Source organism: Amblyomma maculatum, chromosome 7 (assembly GCF_055883805.1).
Source record: "Amblyomma maculatum isolate TAMU_Amacu chromosome 7, ASM5588380v1, whole genome shotgun sequence".
NCBI classification, from domain to species: Eukaryota; Metazoa; Arthropoda; class Arachnida; order Ixodida; family Ixodidae; genus Amblyomma; species Amblyomma maculatum.
Genome location: NC_139350.1, coordinates 54,520,808 through 54,544,169, shown reverse-complemented (window position 1 = coordinate 54,544,169; position 23,362 = coordinate 54,520,808). Strand labels below are relative to the sequence as shown.

Genomic DNA, 23,362 nt, shown 5'->3' with positions numbered 1-23,362 from the left:
ATCATTTTTTCGACTCACTGCTACACGACCAAAGCTAATGACATTTCCAAATTATGGTAACTGTGATTGATATGCAAATATTGGAGTGTCTTCAATATGTTGCGAAGATGACTGCGCTGTAAACGAAAGCAGCCTTTAAATTGACATTCATGTCTTGCTTCCCTTGTAACCAACCTTTTGATTAGGACTATCAATTACGAAGTTAGCACCTGTGTTGGCGGTGTTTGCTTACGAAAGGGTGCGGAAGGTACGCACGTCTGCGCTCGACTGCGAAACGCGTACGTGTTTAAACAACGTACACTTTCCGCACTAAAGCAAGTGTCAAGAGCAACACGTAAAATAGGCAGTATCAGTGTCCGAAGGCGATTTTATAGAACCTTCGAGTAAATCGTTCGCTCGGCTTAATAAGGCCCGTCGAAAAATGCTCGAGCTTAGCCTCATCAAGAAATAATACCGCTAGTTCGACGCTTGCTACATCGGATGCCTCGAGCTTACCGCAACGACGCTGCCCGCGAAGGCGGCCGATGACTGCGCTCTGGCCGTGTGCTAGGCCCTAGTCGTCGATATGCCTAATTGCCTTAACGGTTTCGCATAAAACCCATAGCTGGAAGTGCTTTGGAAACAGTAAATTTCGTATTCATAAAACTGCCTTTCTATCAGTTCAATTGTATCACAAATTGTCTTACAGTACACGGAAGGTGTAACTTCGGCGACGCCTTAGCGGAATACATGGAGCGTTTTTGCTGCGTCAAACCGGCGTTTTACGCCCGACGGCGCGCACTCGACGCCCCGCGTCAGAAAAAACGCGCGCCGCCACCGATCTGGCCCTGCCAGATATTTGACGCGCGGGCGGCGCGGCGTCCTCTCGAACCGGACACTACTGTCGACGCGAGCCAATAGGAGCGCGGAAAGCTGGCATTTCCGGTTTGAGTGGCCGCTGTCAACATGGCCGCCATGGCTGACGAGGTATGGGGCAGTTTGGTCGCAGAAATGTGATTATCGTAAAAATAAACGCTTAATCAAGCACGGAATGTCGCTTTTTTGTGAGTATACGACCTACTCTCGGATCGTTGTGTGTTTGTTTGCTCCCTACAGTGAAATTTGTAAAAATAAAAAAGAAAACCGTGCCGCTGGTATCCGAGCAGGCATTCCGAAGTATCTCCGTTCATTCGAGCGAGCCAATTCCTTGCGCACCTATGTACGCTTTCTACATTTAGCACAGTAGCATTCGAATGAGCACTTTCGGGATTTTACCACAAGGGACAGCGTCGCTTCTCTCACGTACCTCGCTCTGCGGTTATTTCCGCTCGCTGCTGCATTTGCTTTCGCATCGAGGAATCCGCGGCGGCGCTCGCGCCACTTCGTCGTTCCATGTATCTCGAGCTGGGCGTCGCGTCGGCGCGGCAGTTTTCGACGCGCGAAAATCGTGGAAAAAAACGCCGCATGTATTCCGGCCTTTATAGAGAACGGAATCGGATGAGGTGCGTCACACCGCCGGCAGCTGCTAAAAGCAGAAATTTGCTTGTATTGCTGTTATCACTTCTTCCAAACTCTCGTTACATAACAGTGCTCCTCAGTAAAGATATTTTTTTTTTAGACTCCTTCCTCAACATTAGCGCGCATTATTTAAGACGAACAGAGCATGCTTTTCTGAAGGTGGCGAAAGAAATTCACCGTGTCGGCGACTCGGCGCCAACGGACCGCGGCAGCAGAAGCCACCTGTTCCGCCCGCGCTGAGTGCGGTGGCTACGGGTTGGCTGGCAGCGATGGACGCGTTTTTTTTTTTTTTTTTTACGATGCTATTTGGCATATTTCCTATAGATGACTAGCTGCAAAATTATAGGAGCACAGTAGTCTTTAATGCAGGTGGCACCTTTGTAGTTTATTTCGGGTGTATCTTCTCACCGAGTGTCCATGGTGTCGACATAACACATTTCCTCGTTGATCGCATTCGAATGAGTACCTCAAACTCATTCGATACCTAACGTCGTTTTCATCGAATGTCATTGTATTTTCTCATGTAGCAGCAAACAAATATAATTTTTAACGCATTCGATGGAAAAGGCATTAAATTTTCCGTATGGCAGGGCTGAGTGATAACTATTTTTCAGTTTTTTCTGCTTGTCATTGCACCTTCCATGAACACTTCTTGTTTAAACTTAGTCGCGTCTGCTAGCCGGGAAGATACAATACGCATTAGATTTGTGAAACGCTTAGCCAGACGATCTTTAGCGTGCATTGACATCGCATAGCACACGGTTGCATTTTGCGTTTCGCCTCTACCTAAACGCAGGCGGCGCAATCGACTTCGGTCCCGATAACTCGATCCTCCTCAGTAGCCTGAGCCACTGCGGCGAGTTATTGGAACAATATTTGCCAATATGCGTTTTGAAACTTGTCATGCAATTACTTTGAAGACCAGAGCCAGTATTAATTCCTGTTGTCTGGCAAGATTACGAAAAAATAACATGTCGCTGCACTTGCTATTCAGACTAAGGGTTCTAGAGCTTGTTATAAAGCGCCCTTGTTGGTCGTGAGAGTGATACAAATGAAATGAAGATGATACTAAAATAGGATATAAAATTTAAATCTAATATGCTCTTGGCTAACCTGTGATGCAGCTTTTCAGTTATTGCCTCTGCTGATATCTCACTCCCCCATAAAATTATCTACCCGCTCTGCCGTTTTGACGACGGAATGCGTGAAATCCATCCTGTACAGGCAGAAAGCGCAAGAATGAAAAACTTGACTCTTGCTACAGGAACCGAATATGCAATATTTTTGTGATGCTCACAATGCTGGTTTGCAAGCTCGCTGGCTTTGCCTGCGGTCGCACCGGTACGAAACCGCTCGCAGTTTCGACGACGCTGCCTAGTTAACTGTAGCGATATATTGCATGTAGACGAAGCAAGCCTGTACCATTAAGAAAAGAAACAATGTTGGTTCATAGGTCAAGGAATGAAAGAATTAGCGTTGCATTGTAATGAAAGCGGGACACTCAAAATGAGCTCCACTTCGTACGCAACATGGTTGACGTTCATCTGCAGCAGACACTTGATGCATATGGAGGCGATGTAGTTCAAGACGGCCGTGATATCGAACACATGTCCACTATTATAAAGGGCGATCCCCTTGCGCACACTGTAACCGCGGAAGTGCCTCGAGACGTACACAAACGGCAGATCGCACGCGCGCACCACGGCCACGCTTGCCGCATGAGGCCCGCCTCCGGTTCCGACGCCCGCCGCTACGCGGCTTTTAGTCGCGCCCCTATAGGCGCTGCGCATGGCGTATAGTAAGCCAAGATTTTTTTTTTTTTCAGAGTGAAAATGGGCGAGACCAGTGCTTTAGTTTTCCTTCACTTAATGACGGCGCCGCAGAAGAATTAAGTTCACGAAATACAATATGCTTCAACAAAGCCTGCTTGGCGTTCTTGGCGCAGTGACGGCGATACTAAATTGTATGTTTGTTCACGCTGTCTCGGCGAACCTGCTGCTTCACTTTGTGTTGCTTATACAAAGCGATTCATCGTGTCAGAGCGTAATAAACTCTGCACCTCGCCTTAAGTGTCTTTACCGCGTACGTCCGGCTCAGCGGAGCCGGCGGACGGCATTCTCAACGACTTCACAATATACGCACACGTTCCTGCGATCTTCGCAGACATGCTATTCCACACTTGATCACTTTATAAAGTTGATCCAAATGGCCGGCGATTTACAAGAGCAGGCGCCCTGAAGTGTTCGCCGGTTCACTAGCGCACTTCATCTTTTCCCATCGATTGCAGACTAAAGTAATAAAATTGATGGCCACATAATCACTGGTACTACTGTTCTGAATAGACACACCAAAATACTTCAGTTTTGCTAGCTTTATAACATGTTAGAAGTCTACGATTGCGGTCACTCGCCGTTCAGACGGCGGCTTGGTCCGGCGGTCTGGAAGGAAGATGGCGCCCGCGGCAACCTTTGCGGTACTCTGAACATTTTACAGTGATTCTACGCCGGATTAGGGCGCGAAAAGCATCGAGGCACCCTACGCCGGCATACGCCGTCATTGGGTGCCTTGATCTCAGCTGACATCGAGGCACCACGCCGGCAGCACGGAGCAAGATTCTAACTTAGAGTGGCCGGCCCTGTACATGTGACTTCTGTCAACTCCCCGAGTCATAACACGCTATTGTCCACGTTACAGCGCGTGGCATAAGCGGGGCCACGGGCGGCGCACCTTTGGGCAGGAATGGCAGCGGCACCACGGCTAGCGCAGCCAGGAAGAGGAAGAGCGCCTGAGAACGGCGCCGGCTGCATCGGCGAGCCACCCACAGTCCCAGCAGAGCGGCCGGAATCTCGCTGGCCGAGGAGATGGCGTAGTTGAAGTACGGGTTGCCCGGGGCACTCGTCGACGACAGCACCAGGTTGTAGTACACGAATGATCCGATGAACCTGCAACAAACGCAGCAGTTAAGATTCCGAGCCGCTGTGCTGGAGGAGAGCACCCCGAAGGCTCTGGCACACTCCCCCTGCTCTATTTAAGTTAATGGTTCAGAGCGGACACATCTAGCGCACTTGTAAGAGGTGCCTCGTGGACAGCAAATAACGGTCTGCCCGCTGCGAAGGGATGGGACCTGGTGACGTGCGGTCAGGTCATAGCGCGGAGCCTGCGCACGTGTGTTCAGGCGTGTGTCGCGCGCCGCGGCTCATTGTTCGGAGACAGTTTTACGACCATTTTCGTCGTCACTCCAAAACTTTTCCAAGATCGTTCTGGGACATATATTAAGTGGATCCCTTGAGAAGCGCTGCTGACGAATCGCCCATGCGGACGGGGGTTATCCGAAATTATAGGGTATACCGATATGGATGAGTGCCAACTTCGAACCAGAAGGTATACGCCACGTGGATGGCGTACGTCGTGCGCTGCCTTTTACCTGCGACCGCATCATTCCATGACCCCTGTGAGCTGCGACATCAAAGGTTTGTCGAGAAAGTGTTGGGAAGCGCGAGAACGGATGCTGGCGTGTAGAGCTGCTTTCGCACTGCCCGCAGCGGACAGGCACGATGTCGGAAGCAGTTAGTTCTTTTGTCTCCCGCTTTGCGTGCGGCAAGCAAGCTAACCCCCCCCCCCCTCCCTTCTCCTCTGTGTACCGTTGTGAAGGTTGAGTTTTTTGCCATTTGTTTGTCGCTTCTGAATCGTGACAGTGTATCTGAGAGAGTGTGGGGAAAGCGTGGCTTTGTGGAAGGCACGCGGTGCTGGCGAGGGAACGCCAACGTGCCATTGACTAGTTGGAATTGTAATTCATTGTTCTCGTTGCCTTCATGAATATGTTTTTGCGACTGGCTACAAACTTGTGACTGAGGATGTTCGGAAAGTAGTTTAAACGCATTCCTTTCGCCGGAAAAAAGAGGGCTGATTGAGGATGGGCACAGCTTTTGAGAGAGTTGTTCGCTGAGCCGATATGTAAAACGGGGCCAGGGCGTTGTGAGACGCAGAGCGGCGTCAGTATCACTCCGGCGTAGCACAACCCATCATTTTGACTAGTGTAATAAAGTGTACCTTGGTGTCCGAAGAAGCTGCCCAGTCCATTTCCTGCAACGTGCTGCCGGCTCAATGAGCCATCAGGAACCCCATCATATCAACATCAACGCCATCTAGAAACAACTGCGGAAATTTACACAACGCTTTCTTAGAGCCAAGAAATAAAATGTCTTATCAAATCATCAAGCGTAGGAATCATCTTGATGCAATTGAAAAAATTAAACACGTGGATTGCTGTGTAACAATCACTTGGCCTCATCTCAGCCCAGTGAGCGCGTTTCCTCCACCCAGTCGAAAAAAACTACAGAAAATTTTCTGATGTCACGACAGAATTTCTGTGCGGTTTTTGGCGGGAAACCTGTTGTGTGTGACAACAGAACATTCTGTAGTAACATCAGAAATTTCTGTAGTTACAACAAACAAATGCTGCAGAACTACAGACAATAGAAATATACTACAAAAACTACGGAACTACAGAAAAGTACTACAGAACTACAAAAAAATCTGATGGTTACGACAGAACTATAGGATATTTTGTCGTATTTTTGACAAAGTTCTATAGTGGTTTTCGACTGGGTATTGCTGCATTTTAGTGTATATGGGCCACTGTTTGCACCATTTTTATTTCACATTTTTTCTCTTATCTTTTTTTTGCAGTCTTGATGAATAAACAGGACAATTTTTGCTGACACATACCGAGGAAGAAACGAATAGGCGAAAGTACTCTCGGCAAGGACTCATCAGGTGTGGTGAATAACTGCGAAAAGTTAGGCAGGGTGGGTGCACTTTCAAACTGGCTGTATGCATAACCAGGGAGATAACGAAGGAACAGGTCGAGATAGTCCTTGCTCTCATTCGGAAATTTTTGTTCCAGAATCAGAACTTGAAAAGGCCAGAAAACTTTAAAATCATAGAAAGGAACACAACGAGTCGTAATAAAAGCACCACAAGTCGTCCTCAGAAGCACTTGTTCTGTCCTGCGTATGTCACGTGTTAACAATAGCATGGACGAACCACGGAAGAAGACTAGTCGCCGCGAGAGCGAACCTATAGAGCTGGCTGAAGTCATATATACATATGTGCCGCCCTGTGTTTAGCTACCATAGTTAACTGATCAATACTGGGTGCTTTTCTACTTCGTACTTACTTCCTACTTCGTAACCTACTTCGAAGCATGGTTAGTCAATCTCGCAGTTATTTTTTCAAGTAAGGCATGCCAAAAAACGCCCACGACATGCCTAATTGCTGAGCTTTATTGATCGTTCTCAAAAAGCGCAGGCCTCTCGTCAGATACTGTAAGAAAAAGAAAATTGTTGCTAGGGGAGCGCAATGCCCCAACATTTTTTCTTCAAAATGCCATTTGGTCATCTTACTCGTCGCTCCCGCTTTGCTACGGTTCCACCTCATTGCTATATACGTTTTTCGCACTCCCCCTACGTCGGCCTATGTCATCATGGAAGCTTGATGTCATTCCTTGTTCTTCATTTTTCTGCGCTACGCGGACGAATTACTGCACCATGTCGCAGCTTGGCACAGGAATAAAAGTTCGCCTTTGCCACAAGGCCAAAACATTTTCTAAAGTGACTACTGATGAATGCTGCACAATATTTTAGTTTCCCAAGAATCACTTCATTGGGCCTGTGTCTGGGACTGACACGAAACTGACTCATTTCTTGCGTGCACTTCATGCCCACACAGGCAATATTTCAGCAAGCGCGTTAAAAAGAGCCGATTTCTTGCATTCCACAAAAAGAATAAACGAGACGGGATACCACATAAAGAGAGAGAGAGGGGGAGAACAAAAATTATGAATGTACTTAAGGACCGCCTTCATGGCATTCGTCTGCGGCTCCGCTTGCGGATCTTCGTGCGCATACACGCGCTTTCCCACACGCTTAACCACTAACTTGCCTCTGTTATCTCACACTTACTCATTAGCGTACAGTCACATTATAATGAATTATGTGCAAGAAGTACACCGACATAGATGCACAGCCCAGCTTTAACCAAGCCCTGCAAACGGGCCTACGTGGCATATATAGGGGTAGTGTGTCTGACACGGGATCCTATATAGGGTCCCAGTTGGTTCGCTTCTTACGTCATCATCCCTCCTGAAAGGATCTGCCTGATTTGGAATCTCAGTGTCACGTGGTCTCGTGACGTCGCACAACCCGCCGACCAATTAGCGTCGGGCTATAAATGTCACCTGCCAACTACAGCCCGTCAGGCAGAGGAATGCCGCGGTGATTTTGGGCCCACAAGGCCAAAAATGCTGGATTTTCTGGAGAGCGGTATCTTTAATGCTATCGCGTTTAAATAATGAACACAGCCAGTGTGTAGGCGCGTTAGTCCATAAATGCGTAACATTAACTAATTGCGCAGCGCGCATTCTAAGAAGACATCTCGGCGCTAAGTGCAAAGGTACGCGAGGTTTTTAAGGGGGTTCCATTTCTATACCCGAAATGGACTCTACTGGAGACATAGCGGCAACAACTCGTTGACGCTCATGAATTTCAGTTTACAGAACAGACCCTACGACGATTGATTCTGACTGTGGCATGCATGCACATAAATCGGTAACTAATGATCGTTCTCGTTCATACGACAACCTCATATACGGAGCCTACTTCTTCCTTTTGTCGGCCACCTCAACGAAGGGTAAGTGACAAACATGACCGCACTCACCACAGAGCGAAGAGCACCAGAGTATTCCGCCTCAATTTAGGCGTTCTGAAGAAGTCCACGAAGTGGAACGCCGTCGTTTTCTTTGACTCCTGCGGAAAAAGAGGAAGCACAGAGGCCGCGAGTATAGCTTCAAACATTTCTTCAAATGCGGTACACAACTCTGCTATTCAAAACGCACTGACCGATAGGGTAATGTTTCTTGCTTGATCGCACCGGTAGTGAATAAAATGCAGAATCAGATATGGTTGCAGGTCAGCCTTAAAATTTATTGAAACACGGTCAGCACAGAAAGACGCAGCCGTTTCGATCGCGCACGCCTGAGCTTGCATGAGATTTCATGCCGTCATAGAAAAGAATTATAGTGCATGCATAGCCTCCCCCTGTCTTTTGGAGTTTTTACACGGAGTAGGAGAAGAAGCTTATAAGTGCATGGAAGTATGGAAACGCAATGAAACGTAAAGGGGATCGATGTTCGATTCGCTTCGTCCAAACTGTACATTGGTACATTTAATTTTGCTCTATGCTTGTTTTAGTTTGTTTATATTGTCACGGGTGGTGGTGAAAAGGTCGATGACACAAGCGAAGAGTCAGTGATTGCGCTGAAGAAACTCTTTATTGGGCTGACTTGCGCACGCAAAAGAACTAAGCAACTCGGCGGCGGCGATAGCAACAAACGTGCTCGTCGATCGTCGAACAAAGAATGCCCGTTTTCTTTCTTTTGTTTGCCTTGGCATATCGTTTCACACTAAAAAGGGCATTCTCGCTAGCAGTTGCTGAGATGACAATTTTCTCGCAATATTTTCAATAAGGTCCCAGATGTGACGGCAGAAATTTCCTTAAAGAATTTCAGCCATGGTCCAAAGCTTATTTCTAATACATGGCATTGGCACAACAGGCGTGTGAAATAAGTTTGACTTCTTACTTGAGTTACACTCGGGGAAATAAAAGAGGGCCGCTTAGTTTACAAATTGCCGCAGAAGGATATTGCTGCTGGGAAGCCCCGTGGGGCCCATAGAATGAGACAGTGTTTGCATATAGATTAGGCGGGCAGTAATGTCAGCTAGTTGCGCACTGTAGCGCACAGTATCTGCAATGATCCCGCACAGTATCTGCCATCAACCCAAACCAAACCATCATTCCAGACAAGGCTCGACATTATGGACTACAAAGAATTGTTAGTAGCTGCGCGAATAAATATTTATTGGCTCCGTAAAGAGCAGCATTAATTGGGAACGAGGACCACTGCATCTAATTGTTTTCTTGTGGGTAAGAACCCCACCGCGAATGGTTAAAGCGCTCGGCTACTGAGCCGGGCGTCACAGACTTGCTGCGGCCGCATTTCGATGGAGATTGTAACACAAGGTGGCCGTGTGCTGTGCGATGTCGTGCTTGTGAAAGGACACCCACTGGTTGTCGAAATTATCGGATCCCTTTGCTACGGCACCTCAAAGTGGCTTTACATGTACCGTACAGTATACCATAACATGTCATACAACACCATACCTTACCATGCCGTACTGCACCATACCATACCATACCATACCATACCATACCATACCATACCATACCATACCATACCGTACCGTACCGTACCGTACCGTACCGTACCGTACCGTACCATACCATACCATACCATACCATACATCGGGGTATTCGGCGGCGTCGGCGGTGACCCAATGCCCGATCCGTTAAGTAAATTTTGTAAGGACTTAGCCCTGTTCTTGCTTCGAGCTTGCTCGTGCTGCTCGGGGTTAATGTTCTTATAGAGTGGTTACCGTGAAATGGGACTGAAGCTGGGCCTTCTCCGCCATGATTGCTTCGAAATCTATTCCCAGCAATAGCATCTCGAGTGTATGTGACGTTCAGTGGAGGTGTGGGCGAGACACTCGTATTGGCCGGTGAGATGAGCTTTCGCGAGCTCTGTCGTCGTATAATAAACTCCTAATGCCGGGAGTTTATCGGTGGAGTCCAGCAGTGGAAATTAAGAGCTGCCTTTTATGTCTGTTTGATAAGGCATTCAACACGGTGTCGTTCTTGACAGCTGTAGTACAGGTATAAGTGAGGGTAAGGTGAGGCGACTAACAAGAAATGTCTGAATGAGGCATCGGAGATCAGCGCCCCGCAAGCTTCTCTATTCGTTGACAATGCGGCTAATGAGAGCAACAGTCTGCTAGAAAGATACCATGAATAAAAAAAATGACTTCGTATCTTCCCAAAATGGTGTGCTATGATAAAAAGCTATACGGTTTTGCTGCGTCTAAAACAATAATGTAAAAACTTCCATTACTTTTGGCATGGTGTTTGTGTTTTATTTCCATGTCTGTAAGCAATATCGTTTGTTGGTTTTTGTTCATTTTTTTTGTTGTAAGTTTTGTGATGCTCGTCCTATTTCATTGCTTTCTGTGCAGCATATTTTGTAAAATCCGAGGGTCTACACATTCTACACTTTTTGGTACTGGCACTGCAGTTCGTTATTTCTTGCATGCGTGGCTCAAACTACCAACTTGCTAGAGGCCCAGATTATTTTGTCACTTGGTTTTATATGCTCGTGTTGCAATGTAAACAATCTGACCTCCAAAAATAAAAAAAACGATCACGGTGATCCACCCGCACAGGCCAACAGCCATTCGCCCTCATTCCTTTAAGAACGATACAAAAAAAAAAAAAAGAGGACGCTTAAGCTTCGCCTGTAATTTATACCCCAATGCTCTGAAGAATATGATGTATGTATAAAGCGGCGGCTCACGCTATCTGTTGCGGCAGCGCCGATGGAAGGAATTTGCCAGTGAGTGCCGCATCACAGGTAAGCAAAGTGGAAATGTTATTTGCTACTCGCCTAACTATTACTTCCGTAATTAGTTTTTTATGACGCACCTAAACATTAGCCGACAGTCATAATACATAAAGTCCACCTTTATTCGGAGAGAAGCAATGCGGTTTTGTGGCGTAGTGGTTGCGTGCTCGTCTCGCAGTGCGAAGGAACCGTTTCCACAAAACATTTATTGTTTCTTTACTTTCTTCTGATTTTCGCGTTACAATCGCAACTCCGACACCGGCTTTTCTGTGACATGGGGCGCTGAACGATATCGAATTAATACGGTGTCAACCATGTTTAAAACTAACGCCGATTCGCGCAGCATGAAATTCATTGCGCTCACCGACTTAGCGAAGAGAACCAGGTCGCTCATGATCTGGTCCATGTCGGGCACGGGCCGTCGATTAATCCGTAGTATGCGCACCAAAGATTTCTCGGCACGTTCGATGCGGCCCTTGGTCAGCAGCCATCGTGGAGACTCTTGCAGGATGCTGTACAGGAATAGAACACGTATCGATGTAAAAAATGTGTGTGAAATTACAGGTATCTTTAAAAACAAATTCTGTTCCGTACAAATAATAGCTGTTCTACTGCATTGACCGAAATTTGTTCATCGAAAAAACAGTAATTTTCTTTTTTTCCAGCCGAAACCTTGATTGGAAGGCAAAAACTTCGATACAGTTTTGCCGTCTCTTGTATTTTATACCGCAAACTCATATTTCATTGAATAGTAGTTGAATGCTGAATAGAAAGCGAAATAGTGTGACAACCCCCAAGGCGCTGTCCGACAATGGGCTGCGTAACAATTTCGATTCGAAAGAAAACTACTGGAGAAACATTGATGTCCGTAGTTGGTTGGCTGCCTGCTAGAGGGATATCTGTTATGCATTTTCCACTTGCCTCCTTTCGGTGGCTAGACAACTTTATAGGTACCATCGAGTTTTGCCAACGCCGAGAGATATTCCCGAGATGGAGTTGGCAAGGCTTTCGTCTTAAAAATGGCTTGAATAACACATTGCGGGCTAGTTAGTTGATCATCACAAGGAAACAGCGTAAAAACCCCACACAGGATGCAGACAGGTGAGACGAACATAAGCGCTGACAACATAACTTCTGTAGGTTCAAGCTTTGACAAAATGTTTTGGCCCTGTTCTTTACCTTGTTTAAGGACACTTTGCTTCACTCGTTGAAGGATGAACCGATGTCTTCAACGGCTTTGGTCATGTATTCGTCCTTCGGTAACACAGCAAAGCCTCCTTCCTTGTCCGCAGGAAGAAGACAAAGCAGATTGTCCTTGAGGTAGGCCACAGTCTCGCCGAGAGGTAGTCGCTTGCTAGCCGGCTTGCAACGATTCAGGACGTCCCAAACTTCGGAAACGCAACATTCCACTTCAGTCTCAGGAGCGAGTCTTGAAACCTGCCGGACCAAGCTCAGAAGCTCCGGAGTGCGGATCGCTTTCGCTCTACTGGAAACTTCGGACCTCGAGCCAGAACGTCGTGGACTGCCTTCGGAACCTTGACACCTCCGAGGAGGTGAACGTGATTTCTGTTCAATGGTGGTTTCTTTGGAACGAGTGTTCGAAGATGTGTGAGGATATGCTGCCACAGGAGCTCAGTTGTCACTCCCACATCTTTGAACTCTCGTTCCGAAGAAACCACCACTGAACAGAAACAACGTTCACCTCCTCGGAGGTGTCAAGATTCCGAAGGCAGCCCACGACGTTCTGGCTCGAGGACTGAAGTTTGCAGTAGAGCGAAAGCGATCCGAGCTCCTGAGCTTCTGAGCTTGGTCCGACAGGTTTCAAGACTCGCTGCTGAGGCTGAAGTGGAACGCTGCGTTTCCGAAGGTGGGGACGTCCTGAACCGTTGCAAGCCGGCTAGCAAGCGACTACCTCTCGGCGAGACTGTGGCCTACCTCAAGAACAATCAGCTTTGTCTTCTTCCTGCGGGCAAGGGAGGAGGCTTTGCTGTGTTACCGAAGGACGAATACGTGACCAAAGCCGTTGAAGACATCGGTTCATCCTTCGACGAATGCAGCAAAGTGTCCTTAAACAAGGTAAAGAACAAGGCCATAACATTTTGTCAAAGCTTGAACCTACAGAAGTTATGTAGTCAGCGCTTGTGTTCGTCTCACCTGTCTGCGTCCTGTGTGTGGTTTTTACGCTGTTTTACCTTGTGTTAAAAACACAATTGTATTTTTGTTGCAGGCTGCAAAACATGTGGAATGAAAGGCGAGTAAAAAAAGATTATTTTTCCATCATATTTTTAACTGCGACCAAAAACAAAAAACGCCGTATAACAGAATATTTATGTCAATTTACAATATATATATATTATATATATATATATATATATATATATATATATATATATATATATATATATATATATATATATATATATATATATATATATATATACCCGGCCTGCAAAACTCCTCGTCGCCAGTGACACAGACATTCCTCCATTTTCTGCTGCCCTCGTTCCACTCTCCTGTGAAAGCGTTATTAGTTCGACTGTCTTCTTCACACCTTCCGACGCCGCTTCACGCCATCCCTGCCTCCTGCTTCCATTTGCGGTCCTCAAGTTCGAAGATGGCCTTAGTGCAATGTACGTCTCAAATCCATTTTCGTGCCCGTCCGTCCTGCTACGCGGCGAGTGTCTCGGTCGTATTGAAGAACTTGATCCCGCGCTTGTAAATACTCTTCCTGCAACGCCTACTTCATTAGACGTTAATGTGCTCAGCTCTTGCGATACAGCGACCGCTTCGACACCACCCGATGTTCTTCAACAAGCTATTGACGCAGATCTCCCACCCGCACAACGCGATCAACTCGCTGCTCTTCTACAGAACTTCACTTCAGCCTTCGACACTCTTCGCCGCCTTTTGGTTTCGCCGCCCATTCTACGCCACTTCGATCCGGCTGCGCCTACGGAGATCCACACTGATGCCAGCGGTATTGGGCTTGGTGCCGTCCTTACCCAACGTAAGCCTGGTTACAGCGAGTATGTTGTGGCATACGCCAGCCGAACATTGACAAAGGCAGAATCTAATTATTCAGTCACAGAAAGGGAATGTTTGGCCATTATTTGGGCTATCGGAAAATTTCGTCCTTATGTGTATGGTCGACCGTTTTACGTTGTGACCGATCACCACGCTTTGTGCTGGCTTGCCTCTCTGAAAGACCCATCCGGTCGCCTTGCTCGCTGGGCTCTTCGTCTCCAGGAGTTTGACATTCATGTCATTTATCGATCAGGCCTGAAGCATACGGACGCGGATGCTCTTTCCCGCTCGCCATTGCCTAGAGATAATTCGTCTGACCACGTCTGTGCCTACGATTTGTCGACTCTTACAACTATCGACATGGCTACCGAGCAGCGGAATGACCCCTGGATCAATGCACTTTTGAATTTTCTCTCAAGTCCTACTGCCGGTCATTCATCCAAAGCGCTCGTCCGCCAAGCACACCACTTCTCCATTCGTGACGGTCTTCTCTATCGCCGCAATTATTTGCTTGATGGACGGAAGTGGCTTCTAGTCATCCCGCGTCATCTCCGCGCCGACATTTGTGCTGCGTACCATGGTGACCCACAATGTGCTCACGGTGGCGTATTGAAAACCTACACGCGCCTACGTCTGCGATTTTACTGGCGTGGAATGTACCGCTTCGTTAGACATTTCGTGCGCGCTTGCGAATCTTGTCAACGCCGAAAAACTCCTCAGAAGTCCTCTGTTTCGTTGCAGCCATTACCCTGCCCTGCTCGTCCGTTTGACCGCGTTGGCATAGATCTCTATGGCCCTCTTCCGACTACTCCTGCTGGAAACCGGTGGATTATTGTGGCAGTAGACCATCTGACTCGCTACACTGAAACATCACCGTTACCCTCTGCCTCTGCAAGAGACGTTGCTTTGTTCATTCTCAACAACTTGATTCTTCGCCACGGGACTCCGAAGGAACTGCTCAGTGACCGCGGACGCGTTTTCTTGTGCGACGCTCTCGAGGCCCTACTGAAAGAATGTCGCATCATTCATCGCACCGCTACTTCTTACCACCCTCAGACGAATGGCCTGACAGAACGCTTCAACCGTACTCTGAGTGACATGCTGGCCATGTACGTCAACGACGCTCATTCCAACTGGGACCACGTTCTTCCCTTCGTAACCTACGCGTACAACACTGCGATACAGACCACCACTGGATTCTCTCCCTTTTTTCTTCTTTACGGGCGCGAGCCAACCTGCACAATGGACGCGCTTTTTCCCTACCGCCCTGATGTTTCTGAATCGACGCCACTCTCGGACGCCGCCCAGTACGCAGAAGAATGCCGTCAGCTCGCTCGTTCGCTTACAAAGGAAAATCAGTGGCAACAAAAACACCATCGTGACACTGGTGAGGCGCCTTCATATGCGCCCAACTCCCTGGTGTGGCTCTGGGTTCCTGCCACAACCGCCGGCCTGTCAAAGAAGCTTCTTGCTCGGTATCACGGTCCATACCGAGTCCTTCAAAAAACATCTCCTGTGAACTACGTAGTTGAGCCCGTTACGCCATCTGCGGACTTGCGTCGCCGTGGACGCGAAATAGTTCATGTGGACCGAATCAAGCCCTACTACGATCCGTCTGTCCTTTCGGCACCATGAGTCGCCAGGATGGCTCCTTCTCTGCCCGGGGGGAAACTGTAGTGTGGTAATCTTCATCGATATAACCACTGACATGCGTCGCGTGCTGCCGCTCTCAAGGACGAAGAAGTTGTTCGCTGCCTTGCTCTTTCGCCACGCCTGACGCTTCGCTGCGAGTCTCCCCTGAGCGGCTGGAATCATCTGGGTTCACCGAATAAACACACCCCTACAATATATATATATATATATATATATATATATATATATATATATATATATATATATATATATATATATATATATATATATATATATATATATATATATATATATATATATATATATATATATATATATATATATATATATATATCAGTTGTAAAGAGAAAAAAAGAACTGTAGAATCACAGAAAAATGAAAAACAGCAAACATAGCAGAACAGAAAATGTCTGGCAAGACAGCTGCCAGAAATGTTTTTTTTTTAACAAACATTTTTTTCAGTGTACGCTCAATACTGGTTCAGGATTGATGCGCCATTGAGCGCCGGATTTATATCGCTACATTTTGTTAAGCCGAGTAAACAGGCATTTCATGCTTGACGACGTATGCATGCATGCCCTCTAAGTAGAATTTAAGGGAACCTGAGAAATATTTATGAATTGTTATCCCAATTATGAACACTGGGACGGAGAAATATACAGTACTGCGAGCTGCCTTCGCCCACAAATGCGCCGTTATACTATATTAGTAGTTTGCATAAACTGCACAGTTCCCCTAGCCTAAAAATCACTTCCCGATTATTTACACCATCCGTACTCCTGAAACATTTATCAAAATGCCCGCACAAATGCCTCTACTGCAACTTCTATATTTCATGGCGATGGCGATAACAGGTAAATTTTACCCGTTCTTGGAGGATCTGCTGGTTGTACTGCGGTTGTTATCGCTGTCCTTCAACCTGGAGATGCAGTGTTGGCGAACCTACTTCGCAACTGACTAGCTACGCAAATCGGTTGTAGTGGTTTCCGTTTCAGACTCCTCTTCGCCGAGCTCTCATGATGATGTCCACCTTACTTTGCAGACAATGGGAACAAGAATCGCTTCATGCTTAAACTAATCTGGATGGGCCCGCTTCAGCCATAGCGACATCCTGACGAGATACGCCGCTCCATTTGCGAGGCACGTATGTACGTGGCGTGGCGCTGTCCACGGCTGCAGCTTTTTTTTTTTCTCCGCTATTCAGGGTCAAGCCTCCATCAGACAAGGAAACATCGGTCAAATGCGGCAATGTTGGTCTTAGAGCTAACGGCCGTATAAACAATATTTTTTTATCATTTCTGAGTTTTTGAACGCGAGTACCAACAACAAAAGAAGGCAGAAAAAACGTATCGGAGCCGCCCCGCCGGCTTTCAATTGCCTATATTGTTGATGCGACACTGTGCGACCAAAGCGGGGTCAGTGCGCGCCAGAGAAGTCGGTATTGCTCGTTATCCGTGCCCGCGCGAGGACCCGAAAAAGCCAAACCCAGTCTCGAACTCCAACTTGCAGGTACTTTGATCCAGAAAATAGACAGACTCCTACTCGGCCTCCTAGAATCCAGTGGAAAAGCGACCCAAAATAAACAGGTAGTTAAGAAGCAGTTCGCGTAAGTGGCTTATACCTACGTAATTTGTCGCACCTTCAGCAACTTTGAAGACCTCAAGGGAAGTGATATCATGCGAATCGAGCAAACCTTGTCGACAAGACGTGTCCCGTATCGCACACCTTACCATCGACTGACCGAAAGCAAACTGAATCACCTGAAAGTCTTTCTGCGATTGAAAGTTAAGACAGCCCTATGACTACCCCCGTTCATATCGACCCATCGCCTGGTCACGCCCTATTCCGCCCAAACTGCCAGCTAAGCTTCGCTAGTCCTGAAAAATATGCATCACGCTCCATGCGGCCAGTCAAGGCACTCTTGCGCCAATACAGAACTGACTGAAACAACTCGTCTTTCGAACGCCACCGGCTCAATCAAGATTAAGGGCCCCTTTCGGGATACAAGCTCGAGCAAAACGACGGGGTTGGACGCCATAGCGGTGGCATTTGCAAACATGCAACGCACAGACACACACAAAGAGCACGGTGGTCCGGATAGCCAGGATTACCACCCTAGCCGACCCCCCGACACAATAATCTGGACACATACACCTAAACACAAGTTCTTTTTTCCGCATTTACAGGCGACCTAGGTCTCTAGATGTAAATTACTGATGCGGAACGGTACATTTTCGCAATAAAAAAAAAAAGCTTTGATATCTCTGCCAGTGCTATCCGGTTTATGCTTTTGCTTTCTTAATCAGATCTTTCGTCTCCTTAGACTGCCTTCCAGTATTCTGTCTAACTATCCTGTCTCCAATTCAACTGCGTACTTAGTAACAACCTCTTAAATTATATTTAGCTGATTTTATGCCAAATTCATCATATTCGATTAAAGCCGAATATCTGTTCTGCAGCGAGATCCGGAATTCTCTACTTCCCCGCTTACCGCTAATTCGGTGTTTTTTTTTTTTTTTTATTGCGATAGCAATACTGCGCCAGATTTCGAGCCGTCGCGTATCCACGGGCGGACGCCGTGTTTGACCTTGAACAGCAACTGCTTCCGCCGAGCTCCACCAGATGGCGGCACCGTCGGCGCGCCGCGCGCTGCAGCGGCGCCGCTGCCGCGCCGAACAGATGGTTCACCGCTGTTTCGGCCTCGCCGTGTTTGCTTTGCTATGCAGGTTGCTAAAGAGAGGTGTCAGCGACAAGCTGTGGCAAGGAAGCGACAATGTGCACAAGAAACAGTGGAAGAACGTGAAGAACGTCGTGCTAAGCGTCGTGCACAAGATGAAGCTCGGCGACTGCGTTCTAGCTCTCCGAGAGCTTCCACCTCGTCGGCTACTGACGAACACATAACTGCTCAGTGTTCAGGAACGCTGCAATGCCACCAAGCGAAGACAGCGCGCCGAAGAATCGCCGGAAGAACAGTCGTAACCATTGTGTGTCATGTGTTACTCTATAGTCAAATTATCGAACCACACAAGCTACACCACAAGTGAACACACAAGCGTACCCATGCGGCCATTGCTAACGCAATTTACCAGGCTTAACCAAAGCTAAGCCACTGCCATTTCCTTTTGCCTCAATAGCTTCTCTTAAAATCTGCAGTGCTTCGAGACTTCACCATCTTCCCATGACTTCCACATTCTGCACAATGCCAGGGTTAGCTCAAAATATGAAAACTATTTCAATTTTACCCTCCCCATTCGTGACTTTTCATGCCTTCTTTCGGTTCTTCTGTTTGCCGAAAAATGTATACGCGTGATATTAAAATAATCTCGTTTTGCTCACTCCACTATAATTCCCCCTGCTATTTCTAGAGCCTATGCAATAATCACCCACTCCAGTGGTCGTCAGCCTGCTTCTTGCCTGTATAAGTAATGAAAGTACCCATGCGAACAATAGGCTGTACTTTTATTTTACACGTTGGCTTATCTAGGGCGTCATAAAGTATATAATCGTTGCATGAAAGGACGAGCGCCTGAACGCAAAAGCACGTAAAACACTTAAAGCTCTAAAAGGCCGAACCCGACGTCAAACTAAAAAAAAATTACAGGGTCTCTTACATGTCTGTTAAGAGGAGAATGGCGAAAGCCTACCCTTCCTATCATATAATTTGCCTCCCATCTTTAGCCTCTTGTCGGCATCTGTTGCAGTGCTATATATAATTATAATTGGTTTACAGGAAAGGAAAGGTGCAGTATCTGTCGCATTTTCTCCGGCAAGTGTGAGTTTGAACTGTAAACCATCGCTCCTGTCGCGTGGCGTCCATTGGCGCGCGTTCAAGTGTGGCATTGCAGATGGCAGGGACGCATCCCGCCTCGGCCAATCAGAACGCTGCAAAATCGGGACACACTTTGTCCACGACAGCATGAGCCATTAAAGGCTTTCGCCTTAAACAAAAAAAAAAAAAAAAAGCGGCGCACAGCTCGTCATGCGAGGGCAGCCAGGAAGACCATACGCGCTTTGTGTACGTAGAACAGAAGCGGGCGAAGACATGTTCAGCAGCAAAGCGCCCTACGAAGCTGTCTTAGAATGAGTGACGCCTCATTTGCGTTGCGCATCACGCTTATCTGCTCCCGACATGACACAAACTCACCGAGTTTGACCGTCCTGCGCGGTTTATCATATGCACGATGGCCAACGAAACAACGGCTTATAGAGTCACCATAGTCTCACAGCAGGCACTGGCAGGTATACGAAATGATTCGCCTCTGTGACGCGGTCCGTCCCTGGTAAAGCTCTGAAAGACTAGAAATCACATCTTTGCTATAGCCAAAAGCTGCAACTCACTGCTCGATTTCACGAGGACGGCGCGTTAGACTCTGTCAGTGATAAATCATTTTGTTTTTCTGATGCCTGATGGAACATTTTCTTTTGACAGTTCTGCTCATTTATCCTTCCACGTTAAACTGGCTTCTCACCTTGGTAAAGTCCTGTTAGTCCTCACTACCCCTCTTTTACCCCTTTGTTTTTGTCATTTTCAGAGGGTCCTTTCAAAACATCGAGAGCATAAGAGAAAACAACTGAAGCAGAAAGCTGGACTATTTGTCAGTCAATATCGCGATACATCATGACTGGCGCTGAAGAATGCGGATAAAGAAACGAAAGTTACCAGACACGTGGGCTAGAATCAGAGCGGTCTAATTAAACAAATATTTAAGAGTAGGGAATCACTGCTACTGGATAACTGATACGGTACATCCAAATCTTGGAGCTGAGAGCTGACGCCAGTTTTTCAGTGACGGTGTAGCACCGCCACAATGAAGTCTGATGACCAAAGCCAAGCAGGCTGGAGCGATCGGCCGCAGCTGCGTTTGGATGAGCTAGTGCGGACAGTCGTTGGCTGCGCTGAGTAATTAACCGCGCTATTTCGAACTTATTTGCATAGGAAGTGTATCTCTTCGAAAGAATATTGATTTTAATTACAAGGCCATCATGCTACTTGAAGCATTTATTTGACGCTGATGTCACTGACACGGCGTATCAGTGTACGCACAAAGTTTTCACAAGGCAAGGAACAAGCAATGTTAAACTTGTAAATAAAAGACACTGAGAGAAAAAATATGCTCACCGCGTTGAAATAGCAGATATTAAATTCTATGATGGCATGTCGGTACTTTAGCAACTGTGTGATAAAATGAGATATAAACAGCAATAAGAATGCCTGCAAAAACCTAGCTCTCTTTATTTTTGCAGGGGTAGTCTTTGTAAACGTTTAGAGCCCACGGTATTTTATTTTGAGCGACACTGTCTGGCTCGTAATGAATTCCCACTGCTCCAAATTCTAGTAGGCAAGAAAATTTGTCATAAGAAAATGATTACTCATTGACATCCACCTAAGCGCTGTCATACGGCTAAAAAGAAGTATACAGCTTATCCGGAAACTTTATAGTTCAGGAAAAATTCGTCCTAGTACAGGGTTCGAACCCGGTACCATCGAGTCCAATGTTTAGGGGAAACCCCCAAGGTGGAGTAGAATTTGTACTAAGGGAGTGATTACTCGGTGGTCCCGGGTTCGAACTATGGACCAGGGTGAATTTTTCTTTAACTGCGAAGTTTTCAAGAAAACTGCATAGTTTTCATTTGTAGCCGTATGGCTACGCTTGGGTGGACGTATGTTAGTAATCACTCCCTTGTTACAAATTCTACTCCACATTGGGGGTTTCCCCTAAACCCCTCTCCAACGGGAACGACTTCCACGAGCGCCAAAGGAGCCCCACTACACTGCTTAGAATTAAACAGAACCTCTGGGCTCTAAACATTCTACAAGGGCTGTACTTGTGCTTAATATTTAAGTTGAATATTTGGTCGATAGTCTGTTGACTCTTTACAAGGGTTGAGGTTTCGCTTTTTAATAATTGTAATAGTTGTTCCACTGATGCATAAGATAACGCGACGAATAAGACACCTTCTGACGGATAGTGATCAGTTGGGAGAATGGAATAAAATTTCCACTTTCCATCGCACTTCACCACTGATGACATGTAGCATTCGATATCGCGATCCACGTGCATATAATCACATCTTCGTTTTTCGCAAAGACCACTACGTATTCTGAAATGCCATGCAAATTTGTTCACACCTTTGTAAGCAAGGCATGGCCGTACAGAACCTTCTTAGAATACCAAATAATCAAATTGTGCTTGATGAGATATGGGGAATTTCCTTACGCGAACATTTACCCCCCACCTGAGCAAAACAGCTGTTTTGCGTTTACGCGTATCAATAATGCAAGTCGAAAGCATCACAGTCAGGTTGTCGCACTAACACAGTGTCTTTTCATTTTTCAGTTCCCGAAATCAGAGTACTGGGTGCATACTTTTGTCGATGCACGCCCGTTTGTGGCTTAATGCACGCTACCGAAGAATTATGCTGGAATAAAATGTGCCAAATGTGCACGGAAACAACTGGTTCCATATACCAGCGAATGTTGAGGCCGCCACGCCAGTCATCGAGAAGGGCTCCCTCCCCCGACCTGCCGTTGCTTTCATTATCGCCCATGAAATGCGCGAGGAAAAAATCGGGAGAAAGAATATTGAGTGCCCCCCAGTCAGCCTTACAACAGAATGACGCACACAAAGTGACAGTATTTCTGTCACATTCTTGATCTATAGTCGACAGGCGCGAGGAACACAACCGCGTAGTGCGCCCGACCTTGACTGGCCTCGTTAGTCCTTAAATTTTCTCAAAGAGCTGCAAACAAACCTGTGAAATGAAGAATATAGGCTGATATACGCGGATGACTGCATCTAAAGCGATGCGTGCATGAAGAAGCAAGCCTCGATGCGACCGACAGCAAGTGAATGTTTGCACTCACAACCAGAAGGGCACCATCATGAGAGCTGACAGTCCCGTGGCGAGCTGCAGGTATCCCCAGTCGCGGATGTAGTAGGCCAGCAGCGGAAGCAGCAGCAACGGGATTGTGTATCCGATTCCAAAGCCCACGTTCATCATCATTCGGTACTGCGGCGGCATGATCTCCATCACTGGGCACGGAAGGAACAGAATACAAAATTGAGCCACAGCTTAGAATACTTTGTGCTGCCCGTACAGGTGATGTCCGTATACAGTATTAGAACTGTATGTGAAATCACAACCTTCTTACGGAAAGTTTCAGTTACGAGAAAGAATAATGGTTAGCGTCAAAACAAACAGAAACATGTGTCAAGCAAGAACAGTCAATTTCGATTTATTTCGCGCCACTGGTCTGTTTTAGTCACGCGGGGTACTTAAATGGCCAAATATACGTATATTTCTCGAACTTTTTGCATATTAAATTGTTTTCAACATTGTATGCAAGCAAAAATATCTTGGTTAATATTTTGTGACGTTTACAGGCATATTAAGTTTTGTGGTCTTCAAATATACTGCGTTTGGGCCATTTTAAGCAATGGCGACTACGATCATGTAATGTGCTTTGGTCACTTCCATCTATTTCGACGCTTCGAAGTTCCATGTCTGTCGCAGCTTGGGGGGATTGACACTAATAATAATTGTTCTCCTGCGTGTACACTAGTAAACATCTGCATATGGTGAGCACAGTTGTTTGCTTCATTTAATCGACGACTTTATCGTTTCTGATATCCCCGTGGAGTACAAGTTGAGTGATCGCGTTTTTATTGCTGTTGG

General features: G+C 46.7%; 1 protein-coding gene across 3 annotated transcripts in view; it reads right to left on the bottom strand.

Annotated features, from left to right (window-relative positions):
* LOC146183232 (organic cation transporter protein-like) overlaps positions 1 to 23,362 on the bottom strand; it is an 82,975-nt gene that overhangs the window by 19,817 nt on the left and 39,796 nt on the right. For all 3 annotated transcript variants that reach the window (XM_084608701.1, XM_084608703.1, XM_084608702.1), the window contains exons 5-8: positions 22,551 to 22,719; positions 11,373 to 11,520; positions 8,215 to 8,303; positions 4,225 to 4,439 (exon numbers count right to left, since the gene is read on the bottom strand). In XM_084608701.1, the coding sequence (XP_084464827.1) occupies positions 4,225 to 4,439; positions 8,215 to 8,303; positions 11,373 to 11,520; positions 22,551 to 22,719 (621 nt within the window). The remainder of the gene's footprint in view (positions 1 to 4,224; positions 4,440 to 8,214; positions 8,304 to 11,372; positions 11,521 to 22,550; positions 22,720 to 23,362) is intronic.